This window comes from Felis catus, chromosome E3 (assembly GCF_018350175.1).
Source record: "Felis catus isolate Fca126 chromosome E3, F.catus_Fca126_mat1.0, whole genome shotgun sequence".
In the NCBI taxonomy this organism is placed as follows: Eukaryota; Metazoa; Chordata; class Mammalia; order Carnivora; family Felidae; genus Felis; species Felis catus.
In genome coordinates this window covers 19312413-19324882 of record NC_058383.1, presented here as the reverse complement: position 1 = coordinate 19324882, position 12470 = coordinate 19312413, and the positions used below count along the sequence as shown (strand labels likewise).

General features: G+C 56.5%; 1 protein-coding gene across 9 annotated transcripts in view; it reads left to right on the top strand.

Annotated features, from left to right (window-relative positions):
• The window catches only part of KATNIP (katanin interacting protein), a 194692-nt gene that overhangs the window by 162338 nt on the left and 19884 nt on the right, over positions 1-12470 (top strand). For all 9 annotated transcript variants that reach the window (XM_045047782.1, XM_006942222.5, XM_006942221.4 and 6 more), the window contains 3 exons: positions 4608-5333; positions 6163-6368; positions 8273-8351. In XM_045047782.1, coding sequence (XP_044903717.1) covers positions 4608-5333; positions 6163-6368; positions 8273-8351 — 1011 coding nt within the window. The remainder of the gene's footprint in view (positions 1-4607; positions 5334-6162; positions 6369-8272; positions 8352-12470) is intronic.

The following is a 12470-nucleotide window of genomic DNA, read 5'->3' as shown; positions in this document are numbered from 1 at the left end:
GCAGCCAGGGAGGGTTGGAGCGGGATTTGAACCCAGGCCAGCCTGCTCCAGCATCCGTGCCTCAAACTACCACCCCTTTGGTGCCCCACCTCCGCAGCGCCCCCGGCCGGGGAGAGCCGGGCACTGCGGAGCCTTCCTGGTAAGACAGACCCCACACAACCTCTGGGAGCTCCGAGGTGACGGGTATTATTCTGACTTGTCCACGTTCAGAAGATGCTTCTCTCATTTTAATTTCTTTCCAGGCATTTCACTGCTTGGCTCAATGACACATTAAGAACCGGGCCCTTGAGATTTAATGCTTGTTAAGCCAGTCATGCTAAAAAGGAAAGTTGCTTAGAAATTTTAAATTACCCATTACGTAGAGCCAAATCCCACAGCCGTGCCCTTCAGGAAAGGCGCAAGGCAGAGCCCTCCAACGACGCTTGTAGAATGGGTGACCGCCTGAGTTCTTCCCTGGGACTGGAGTCATGGTGTCACCGAAAGACAGAGCTTGGAAATCCTTTTGTCTGACAGGGCCTCTCATTACAATGGCATCCACATCTTGGAAGGGTCCGCATCAGGGGTCCATTGGCTATGGGGGGACGAAATCACATCTGCCCGGTGGGAGCATTGACCCTCCCGAAAGCCGGCGTGCGCCCAGGAGACGTGGCCGCGACTCCCCGGGGCTGCCGGGCCCTGCCTCTGCCACCTTCCCTCACTCTTCCTCATGAGGTCAGCTGTCCCTGCTCTTTCCTGGGGGTGGGCAACGGCCCCCCCGCCGGGGAGCAACGGTTTCTGGCTGTGGCTCCCAAAGTCTCACGGGAGCCACTGATTGGTCGACTTGGGTCAGGTGACCACTCTTGGCCCAATCGGCTGTGGCTGGAGGCTGATCACCTTGAACACGTATGGCTCTGTGGTGTCTACGTTCGTTTTCATTTCCCGTTTTAGTAACAATCAGCCCATACCCCACGGGGGTGCCGTTGATTTTCCCAAGCTCGGGTTTAGAACTCCGTGCTCCACGTTTACGTGCCTCCGCCAAGAGGTAGTTTTAAACCTTAAATCCGCCATCTCATACGGGTACCCACCCCCCCCCCCCCAAGACTGTGTCGACTGCACGTGAAAGCAGCAGCAGCTTTGTGGTGTCCGTTCGGGGCTGTGGGCGGGGAGGTTGACAACGACAAAGCGCGGATCACGGCAGCTCCCCAACTCCCGGGGAGCAGTGACCGCGTGTTCTCCAGACGGAGGGAAACGTGGGCCAGCCTGCTGTCACATCCGAGAGGTCCAGGTGAAGGCCCGCACGTCTCTGCGTTCGAAACCCAGAGCGTACATCTGGAGGAGAGTAAGTCGGGAACGCAGACGCAGAGTGAGGGCAGAGTCCTGCCTTTCTTGGCCACCCAGGCCGAGGCCCTGACACATGACGTCCGTTCTCTCTCCTCCGCGCACTTGCAGACCAACCCCCAGGCCATTCATTTCAGTCAGTGGAAACCAAATCACAATAAACTGATGTCATGACGATCCATATGGGAAGTTCCTTCTGCCAGATGTTAAGCCTCGCGCCTGGAGGAAAAGAAGGAAGAAACTCCTAGGGTCTTTTTTGATGGCAGATGAGGAGGGGAGAGGACAGGTGCAGGAGAGCTGACAGGTGGAAGCCGGGGGCGGAGGGGGGGAGGGAGTCCCTCGGCTCCGGGCCTGAACCCAGGGGTTGCATGACGGCGACACCAGCCAGCCGTCCCTGTGCTGGCAAACATGAACTGAGCACTTATGTGCGCCAGGGTCTATGGGACACACCCGGGGAACGGGGCAAAGGAGGAGGTGGGGACAAGATGGGCAGGCACGTGGGGATCCGGGAGAAGAGCATTCCTGGGAGAGGACACTGCAAGGATACGCAGGAAGAGACTTGGGGTGTCCATGGAACAGAAAGGCCGGCACGGTGGAGCTGATCGTCAGGGAGGAAGGTATGAGGCGTGGCGGCGTGGCGAGGAGTCAGATGCTTCCCAGCAAGGTAGAGACAGTGGCAGTTGGAGGGTTTGGTGACGAATTCCCTTTGAGGCACACGGAGTTTGGAGTGACAGAAGGGACATGTCTCGGCCTTCCGAGGGGTCTTTGGAACTGGACGGTGGTGGCCGGGGGAGACAAGCCAGAACTTGATGCAGAAAATCGAGCGGTGCCTGCCTGGCAGCCAGGAGCTGGCTGGGCGAGGCCAGAGAGGAGGACCGGAGGGGGCCGAGGCCTGGGGCAGGGCAAGGGCGTGGGGAGGCTGACAGCAGCAGAAACAGCAGCGGAGAGCCCGGAAGTGCCAACGCTCCTGAGCGGGCGAGGAGGGACCGCCAAGTGGAAGGGGCTGTGTCTGGGATGTGGGGCATGAGGACTGAGAAGAGATCGAGTGCACGGAGTCATCGGGTACGTGCAGAAAGTCAGCGCAGGGGAGGGTCCTGGGAATTATAGGACTCCTATGGAGGCAAGGGACAGAAAGCCACCAGGGGTTTGGCTTCAGGCATGGCTGGATCCAGGGGCTCAGATGATGTCATTGGGGCTCTCCATCTCCTGGCTCACGTCCCCGGTGTTGGCTTCGTTGTCAGGCAGCCCCCCCTCCCCCACAGCACAGCAAGCTGGCCGGCGGCACTGCACGCTCACGTCCGATATCCTGCAGCAGACGGGAGCCACTTTAAATTTTTTTTTTAATGTTTATTTTATTTTTGACAGAGAGACAGAGCATGGGCGGGGGAGGGGCAGAGAGAGAGGGAGACACGGAATCCGAAGCCGGCTCCAGGCTCCGAGCTGCCAGCACAGAGCCCGACGCGGGGCTCGATCTCACGGACCGCGAGATCGTGACCTGAGCCGAAGTCGGACGCTCAACCGACTGAGCCACCCAGGTGCCCCAGAGGAGAGAGAGCCACTTCAAAGTGAGCCCCCCTCTCTCCATAGTTCCCTTCCCAGCCTAGAAGGGCACCGTCGGGATTTGCCTCATCTGGATGGTCTGAAGGCGGGGTGATCCCCAAAGAAAAGCCAGGAGAAGGGCAAGTGGGGTTTGGGTGAGCCCAACAGCAACTCCACAAAGAGGCCCCGGCTTGCAGGGCTTGAGGGAGAAAGAACACGGTGGCCGCAGCAAAGGGAAGGAGAAAATAGGGGGGGCGGTTGGAGGAAGTCATGAGATCGGGTCTGGCTTCCTTTTTCTTTCAGGTGGGAGAGATTTACGCGCATCTGCAGGCGGAGAGAGGGCAAGGTGCCAGTGGGGAAGAGACGATTGAGGGTTCTGGAGAGAGGGGATAATCGATGGAGCCGGGCCCCCTAGGAGACAGGCAGAAAATGGAGTGCAGGGCCCCGTCCGATATGAAAGGAGAAAAAACAGAACGTCAGTGTCAGCTGCGGTTTTTCCAGAATGACACCCTTACACGGCAGTCAGCCGTGGCGTGGCCGCGAGGGCAGGGCCGCTGCTTGGTGCGCACGCTGGGCCCTCTCTGTTCCGCGAGGAGGAGAGTGCAGCCTTCGGAGCGCGCCTCTGAGGGCCCGACTGTGTTCTCCGTGTGCTGGGGACGCGGGCTTCCGATCTGGAAGCCAACCTAGCCACGCACAGAAGTAAATTCCTTGCTTGTAACATACCTGTGTTGTTGGCAGTTTCTATAGCACCTTCTCCCGGTTACAAAAATAACACATCCAGGCAACTCGGAAGATCAGGTGACAAAGAAGCTAAAAGCCCTTCCTACTCCCGTCCCAGAAAGGATCGTGGTAACACGTTGGCGCGCACCGCCCGTGCTAGGATCTGCTGCATCTGACAGTCGCGGGTCTGGCTTTTTCCCACTCGGCGTTCTTTCACGAGCGTTCCACCTGCCGTTAGGCAGTCTTTGAAGACGCTGTCCAAGTCACGTGACGTGACAGGCTCAGAGCAGACCCCCTGGCTGCTGACTCAGGCGCGACTGGCGGTGGCGTGACCCCCGCCCGTCCTGTGAGTGTCTGACACGCCGGATGATTTCCAGCAAAGGTTGTCACACAACAGAGTGTCTTCCCTCGATTTGCATGGCAGTTGCCTTAGGAAATTCAAAGCGTCTTATTGGGAGGCCTGGGTGGCTCAGTTGGTGACGCATCCGACTCTTGGTTTCGGCTCAGGTCATGATCTTGTGGTTTGTGAGTTCGAGCCCCGCGTTGGGCTCTGGGCTCTGTGCTGACGGGGCAGAGCCTGCTTGGGCTTCTCTCTCTCTCCTTGTCTCTCTGCCTCTCCCCTGCTTGTGCGCGTGCTCTCTCTCTCTCTCTCTCTGTCTCTCTGAAAATAAATAAACTTAAGAAAAAAAATTCAAAGTATATTGAAAAATACTTTGCTTTTTGTAAAACAGCCAGATTCTAGACTTGAGTAACCATCGTCAATTTTTTACCAACCTGAATGTGGCATGTGACAGGAGGCCCTGACTGTCCTGCACAGGGCAGGATACTAACATCCGGGTCCCACCCATCAAAGGCCAGCAGGGCCTCTAGGCATTGAGACCCCAAGAGCCACCCCACTGATCTCTAGAATGCCGCCCCCCCCCCCCGAGGGCGACCCCACCTGGCCGAGAGCCCCTGGGTGAGACAGCCTGTAAAGGTCCCTGCTTGCACACAGGGCACTAATGGGGCTTCACCCTCCTGTGTTCTTCCAGAAGACGCCCGGTCCACCGAGACGCCGCCACGACCCCGGTGGTGCAGTGAGCAGGAACACACGCTGCATGAGTCCTGGGACTCCCTCAGTGCCTTTGACCGCTCCCACCGGGGACGCATCTCCAACATGGAGCCGCAGGGGGACATCCTGGACGAGTTCCTGCAGCAGCAGAAGGCCAGCCGGCACGGCGAGCAGCCGCCCCCGTGGAGGGAGGAGAAGCTGGGGCCAAGGAGAGGCCGGGAAGACAGTCCCGTAGAGACGGACGACGCGAGTGACTTTGAAATCCCCGTCTTGCCTTACGGACAGCGCCTGGTCATCGACATCAAGTCGACGTGGGGGGACAGGCACTATGTCGGCCTTAACGGAATAGAAATATTCAGTTCCAAGGGGGAGCCGGTGCAGATCGCGAACATTCAAGCCGAGCCCCCCGACATCAATATTTTACCGGCCTACGGGAAAGACCCCCGCGTGGTCACCAACCTCGTCGACGGGGTGAACAGGACCCAGGACGACATGCACGTCTGGCTGGCCCCTTTCACACTGGGCAAGCCCCACACCATCTCCGTAGACTTCGTGCACCCTTGCCAGGTCGCCCTGATCCGGATCTGGAACTACAATAAATCTCGGATACACTCCTTCCGTGGCGTGAAGGACATCACCATGCTGTTAGACTCGCAGTGCATCTTCAAAGGAGAAATCGCCAAGGCCTCGGGGACCCTGACAGGAGGTACAGTATGTCTGTAAGAATGTTCTGGAAGCCTCTACCTGCCACCCGCTGAGGCTCTGAGGAAACACTAAAGACCCTGGCTCGCCAGTGACAGATGGGTCTCTCCTCTTCCTAGGCCTGGCCCACTCCTCCCCTTTTGCAGCACGGGGGTGCGCGGGGGTGCACCGGTGAGCTGACCTCATTTAAACGCCTCCCCTGGGCGCTGGCCCCACTCAGCTTCCCTAGAGCCTCAGTCGGAGAAGGGGGAATTCTTCCGCAAGCGACTTATTGAGGGGGTGCTCCCAGGAGAGCCTGTGGTCCAAGGAGAGAGACAGGATAGGAATGAGGGGAAGCCAGGCAAGGATACGATTTGGGAGAAGCCCAGCCTCAGCCCGATCCCAGAGAGAGCTCTGGAGCTTAAACTGCAAAGTCCGTCCTTCCTGAAAGCAAAGCAGAAGAGCTCTGGAACCCTGCAGGCTTCCCGGTTTGGGGGTGTCACTCCCACGCCCTTCCAGGAAAGCCTCCAGCCCCCCAAAAAAGGATCGGCAGGGATCTGGGTGGGGGTCCCAACAGCATCCTGCCAGGATGCCTCGCCCACACCTAAAAACATTACCTACTTCAGGACCGATCACCATGACCCTCCTTAGATTAGATGCCTTCATTGATCTAGGCCACGGGAATCCCATTTGCGGTGGGTGAATAATAAATAAAGAGGTTTGCTTACACAAATCGGGGACGGTGGGTGGTTTGGATTTTCTAGCACAAAGGTTGATGGGTTTGGGTTCCCGGTCTACAAACTATTTGGATTTGGGGTGAGTCGACTCTTCTGTCTTCCTTGTGACCCATCCAGCCCCAGAGCACTTTGGAGACACCATCTTATTCACGACCGACGATGACATTCTGGAGGCCATATTCTGTTCTGATGAGACATTTGACGTGGACGTGGAGGGTCCCTGCAGCCTGCAGAGTGGGGAGACGCTGAGGAGGCCGAGCACCGCCGACAGCGAGGGGGAGGAGAGGCCCTACACCCAGGCCGGCTCATGGGCTGAGGACCGAGTAGGACTGGCCGGGGTGGGGGGGGGAGGGGGCTGCGGGTAGGGGCAGGGGGCACCCCCAGAGGGATTTCTTCTCCCAACTCTGGGTATAACAGGAAGAATGAAGATAGATAGCCTTTAAGCTGCTGGTGCTACTGTTTTGACATTTCCCATTTTTCTACTTCATTTTTTGGCCCTGTGTGTCATATTTCATTTTCTAATTATTTTTTATTTTTTTATTTTTTTTTAAACCAGAGTGAAGAAAGTATTCAAATTTTAATCAAAGCTAGGAGAAAGCGGTCCTGCGTCATCTCTGTAATTTAGAGGTTGGCAGTCTCAGGGGAATTTTTGCTTTGGGTTGTGTTTTGATCACACTCACTGTTGTTTTTGACGGAAAGGACTAGAAACGCTCTTAATGGGCAGACTTAGAATTAAAATAATGATAATCCCAGCGATTGTTTCCCACACACGTATGGTGATCTTGTGGAGCGCCGTGTATACTATGCTTAACCAGGTAGAGACCATTAAAACCCCCATGTAAGAAACCAAGGCTCAGACAGGTTAAGTGAGTTGCCCAAGGGCACACAGCAGGAGAGTATCCAGGCTTGAACTTGAATGTATGACTCCAAAGTCTGTGTTGGTTTTTTTGTAAGGTTTTTTTTTTTTTTAATGTTTATTTATGTTTGAGAGGGACAGTGACAGAGACACAGACAGAGAGAACGCAGGGGAGGGGCAGAGACAGAGGGAGACACAGAACCCAAAGCAGGCTCCAAGCTCTGAGCTGTCAGCCCAGAGCCCGACGCAGGGCTCGACCTCACAGCCCGCAAGATCCTGACCTGAGCCGACACTTAACCGACTGAGCCACCCAGACGTAACTCCAGAGTATGTGTTTTAAACTCATAAACCAATTTTTTCAGAAATGAAAGACGACCTTCAGGGAAAGGGTCAGTCCAAGTGAAGGACCAGCATCAGGAGAACCAGCGTCCCCAGGGATGTTCTTGAGGCCCTAAGGGGGAAAAGGAGATGGTTCCAGAGGGTGGGGGAGAGGAGAGGGGTCCGCTGGAATCCAGAGGACAGAAGGCGGGGCCTGGCAAGGTCAGGAGGAGACAGGAGTTGCTAGTTCATCTTGATAATTGTCCTGATTTTTTTTTTTTTCAAGAAAAGCCAGAAACCTGGGTTTTTATGTAAACTGCCCCAATTAAAACCTATTGGCAACTAAGTGGAAATGCTTTCAAACCTTCTGAGCCGTCCCAGGAGGCTCAGGGAGGGTGGAGAACAGGGCAGCGACCTTCCCTGGTGACCCGAAGCTACTCGGTGTCATAGATGCTCCTGGCGGGCCACCCTCCCCACTCTCCTCCCCACAGCCAGGCGGGAAAGGGCCTGAAGAGGCTCTGTCTAGGGGCTGGGCCGAAGGATCCAGTAGGTTGTTCCTGGGCTCCATGCTGAGCCTGCTTGGGATTCTCTCTCTGCCCCTCCCCCGGCTCGCACACGCGCATGCTCACTCTCTCCAAATAAGTAAATACCCATTTTTAAAATGAGATGCCCAGGCCCCGAGGCTGAGAACCACTCTCTGTGGTTGAAATTTTTCACTCTCCTTCTCTTCATCCCTCCCTCCTGATCCTCCTCTCCCCCTCCTCCCTCCAGCACCCTAGGTAAACCTTTATTGGGTCCTTCCCTATTCCAGAAAATCTGATCACTTTAGCTGGTGGCATCAGACTCCTCCCCAACCGGAAAGAGCTGCTCGTGAGGACTCAGACACATGACGGCTGCCCATGTTACCAGTCACAGAGCTTCCACAATGGTAGAAAATGCAAGAAAAGACACAGATCCCCGTGGACAGCAGTATCTGGGAAAATGGCTAGCCAGCTGTGCGGGTATCACAAAATCACCTTCTTCCTCTCTGCTTCTTCCCCAATCCGTGTGTAGGTCCCGGAGCTGGAGCCACCACTCAGTCCGCCTGTCCCTGAAGTAACCACCCCAGAGCCAGGCATCTACCATGGGATCTGTGAGTATCCTCTCTTGGGACGATGTCCGGTGGAAGGAGGACTGTCAGGGGTTCGGGACAGTCATGGCCACTTGGGGCAGGGATTCCCTAGACGGTTGGGCAGGTTGTACACTGCACAGAGAGGCCAAGCCGTGGATGGAGCCACATCATTTCACAGAAGGGGGTACCTGTCTGCAGTTGGCCTTTTCCGGAAGCGCACTTTTGCATCTTGCATGCAGACACCTTATGCGTTAGTTGTGGCCCTGACCCAGGAGGCTGCAGCGGGAGCCCAGAAGGCATAGGCCAAGCAGACGTAAGAGCGAGAAGAGACCCAAGGCATCTGTCGTCCGGTGGTTTGGGCTGTCCCTTCAAACTCATGCACAAAGGAAATCTGCGTCCTCCCTGCTCCAGGTGGGGCGGGAGTGGCAGGAATCCTGGCCCAGGGTCCCAGGTCTTCTGAGAAGTCTGGATTTTTATGTGAAGTCTCCAGACTTTTTAAGCGTTGGTGGACTAATTTTGTGCTCTTTGTAAATACCGCATGAGCCAAACGGAACGCCTGTTGTATATCCAGCCAGCGGGGTGCCAGTTTGTGGCCTCTGAGCAAACCCCATCGGGGCTTCACTGTGTCTGTTCCCTCTTCTTTTCCCACTCACCCTTCCAGCCAGTTCCTCCCTTACTCTGTGTGCGTCCCACCAGCACCTCTGCTGCGTCCTGGGGAATCTTCAGGCCCAAGGTCCTGGCTGAGCAATCTCCCCGCTGTCCCATTCCCTGTCCCCCATGAAGGAGGCCCTGGCGGTCAGTCCTTTGCAGCCACACCAGCTGGACTCCCTCTTGAGGGAGGGCAGCGAGCAGGACAGGCAGAGGGAGGGGCCGGGCCTCCTGCCGTGACCTCGGGGCCTCTGCCAGCTGCACGGGGAGCTGTGGAGCCGCGAAGTCCCCTTGGACTTGTCCTGCGTTGAGTGAGGGGACCGGGCCTCATATACCCATATCTACGGGTGTCAGGACACGTGGGGAGCGGCAAGGCCCAGGGCAGTGCGTGTGGGAGGACTCAGCTGTGAGCCGTCAGCTCTGCTCTCCGCTGGAGGAATGAGCCCTGCGGTCCTGGGCTGGGACCCGGCTGTGCCCCCACCGCATCCTCCGCATCCCCTTCTCAGGGCATTGCTGCCACACCCAGCTCCCCCACCGGAAGCCTGCCCGTGTGCCGAGCGAGAGCCAGCTCTCCCCCCCTCACTGCACAAAGACGAATTCCTCTTAGAAGGGGAAGATGCCTCCCTTTGAATCCCCGCAGATCCTTACATTCCAGAACACTCTCTCAACTGACAGCAGAGGATTTTTTTTAGAACCAACCTAGTGCAGGCGAGAGCCTGGTTTGGGGCTTGGTTTTGTCCCCCCGTTCGGGCACCATGCTGAGGCTTTCCTGTGTCATCTCACTGAACCCTCAGTTCTCATTCCGTCCGCACAGCCGGATTCAAGTGTGCGAATGACCTCATCTAGCCTAGGTGTCTCCCTCCCGCTCTCTGCCCTGTGTCACTCTCTCTTGTCTTTCTCCCATTCAGACCCTGGCCACCCAAGAGCTTCTGGAAGCTCTGGCTTTACGTTCCCGTTCTGCCCGGCAGACCCAGATAAATGAGAGTTTCTGTTCCCATTGAGTCCAACCGCGTTCCAGAATCATGTCTCCTGGGCCTGGCTTGGGTCACGTGCCCATCCATAAACCAATGACCGGGGCTCACCACAGCGGGGAGGGAGTCGGGGTGTGGGATGGAAAACTCCGTGCAGCCTGGGTCAGAGGCGCATCCCTGAAGCCAGAGGTGAAGGGTCAGCCCCCCAGTGTTCTAGGAGAGGTCAGAATGCCAAAGCCAGAAGAGGAAGGAAGGAAGGCTGGCCAGAAGCAGCCACTGTCCCCTTCATCTGATGATTTCCCCGGAGATGCTGTCTGTAAATGTCCTTCCTGCCCAACCAGCTTCTGACCTTTCTTGGAAATGTGATTTCAGTGCCTCTGAGAGTTTTGCCCCAGAGTAGAGCTCCGAGCCCTTCTTGCTGTAGGGAAAGTGTGATTTTCCTGCTTCTCTACTTGGTCGGGAGAAGAGCGTCCTCACCAAGCATCCCCTGCCCTCTCGGAGCCCTGCAATTTCTGAGTCTCTCTTCCCCGAACATTTTTGTTTCCCCTGCTGTCTCTAAAATCCTAAACCCACTTCGCCAGCCTGCGCAAGTGGAGAGAGCTTTGATAACGTGACCCGGGGGGGGGGGGGGGGAGTGAGCTGGGGTTGGTAAATGTGGCCAATCCTATTAATGTTTTGAAAGGGGATATATGACTTGCTAATTTGCAGATGACACTAATTTGGGGCGTTTTGCAAATATCAGCAGTGATGAATAGGAAAGTAGCTGAGAGAGTTGAAATGTGGGAGAGAAATAACAAAATTAATTTCCATTTATATAAATACCAATTGATACACCAGAGGAAAATGAATGTGGAGCGTGAATATTAGCTCAAACAGGAGCGCGGGCGCCTTTGGAGCAACCCCAAATTAGATGTCCGAGTAGTACCTCGTGCCAGGCAAGCCAAGGGGCGTCCGCGGAGAGGCTGGGGAGCCCTGTCTTGTTTCCCTGGGGGCAGGTGGCATTTCTGTCTCACGGTGATCCCCTCATCCAAATCCACCTCCGTGCGCACTGCCTCTTGGGAGCGCAAGTGGGCCTGGGTGGCTCAAGTGTCTGACCCCGGCTTGGGTCATACCCTCGCAGTCCAGGAGTTCAAGCCCCGCGTCAGGCTCTGTGCTGACAGTTCGGAGCCATGAACCTGCCTCAGATTCTGTGTCTCCCTCTCTCTCTGCCCCTCCCCCGCTTGCACTCTGTCTCTGTCTCTCAAGAATAAATACACATTAAAAAAAAAAATTCCAAGTCCATCCCTCCAGTGGCTTCTCATCTCAGGGAGAAGAAAATCCAGACCTCAGGACGTGAGCCAGCCCCTGCCCCACCTTCTGACCTCCTTTTCCTCCACCGCCCCCCTCGATCACTTGGTCCTAACCACAGATCACATTGGCTCCCGTCCCAGAGCCAGTGCCCTTGCTGTCCTCTCAGCTTAGAATATTCTTCCAGAAATGGTGAAGAATGGCGGCCTCCCACTCCTCCCCCGGGCCTCAGCCCCACTGTCACTACCTCAGAGAGGTCATTCCCTCTTATTTCCCTCACAGTACTCATAGCTCTGTGGAAGTATCGTATTTGTCTGTCTGTCACGTGCTTCTTGTCTGTCTTCACCGCGACGGAAGCTTCTAGAGAGATGTGACCCCTGGACCCCCAAGTCCAAGGGCAGGGCTTTGCACATAGCAGATGATCAATAAATATTCATTTACCCTTAACTGTGAATTTGGTGGCAGGCGATGGGTTTACACTGATTCGTTTCCCTGCAGGTATTTAAAAAGTGACACAGAAAACTCTGTTGGCCTTATCTGTTTTCCAGATACTGTTCTAGGCTCTGGGGACACAACAGGGGACACAACCAGCAGGGCTCCTCCCCTCAGGGAGCTTCCATCCGAGTGGGGCAGACGAGAAAACACATAAGCAAACAGATGTAGACCACGCGGTCAGGCAGCAAGCGCCGTGGCGGAAAACAAAGCGGAGAGTGACGGGGGCGCCTTTGGAGCTCGTGTGGTCGGGGGAGGCCTCTCTGAGGAGATGACATTTGAGCACAGGCTCGCGATGCAAAGGAGCGCGTCGATTAGCTTTTGCTGCGGAACAAACCAACCGAGACTTCAGTGGCTTTCGCGCGACCCCTGTTTATCCGTGAGGGGCTCATAATTCCGTGGCCTGGCTGGGCAGTCCTCCCGTGGGCTGGCTCGGCCGGCCTCTCCTGGGCCTGCTGGTCAGCCGGCAGATGGGCCGGCGGCCAAATGGTCTAGGGCGTCTTCGCTCACACGTCCGGCAGCTGGGAGGCTGTTGGCTGGAGGGGCAGGGAGACTGGGTCGGCCCGGCTCCTCCACGCGGGGCAGGACGCCCAAGGGATAAGCCCCAGTGCACGCGTGTGCTTTATGTGCCCCCGCTGGCCACGGCAGGTCACATGACCCAGACTCGAGCCGTGCAGAGATAGACCCCCGCTTTCGCACGGGAGGAGCAGCCAAGTCTCGTGGCAAAGGGTCTGTGCTCACG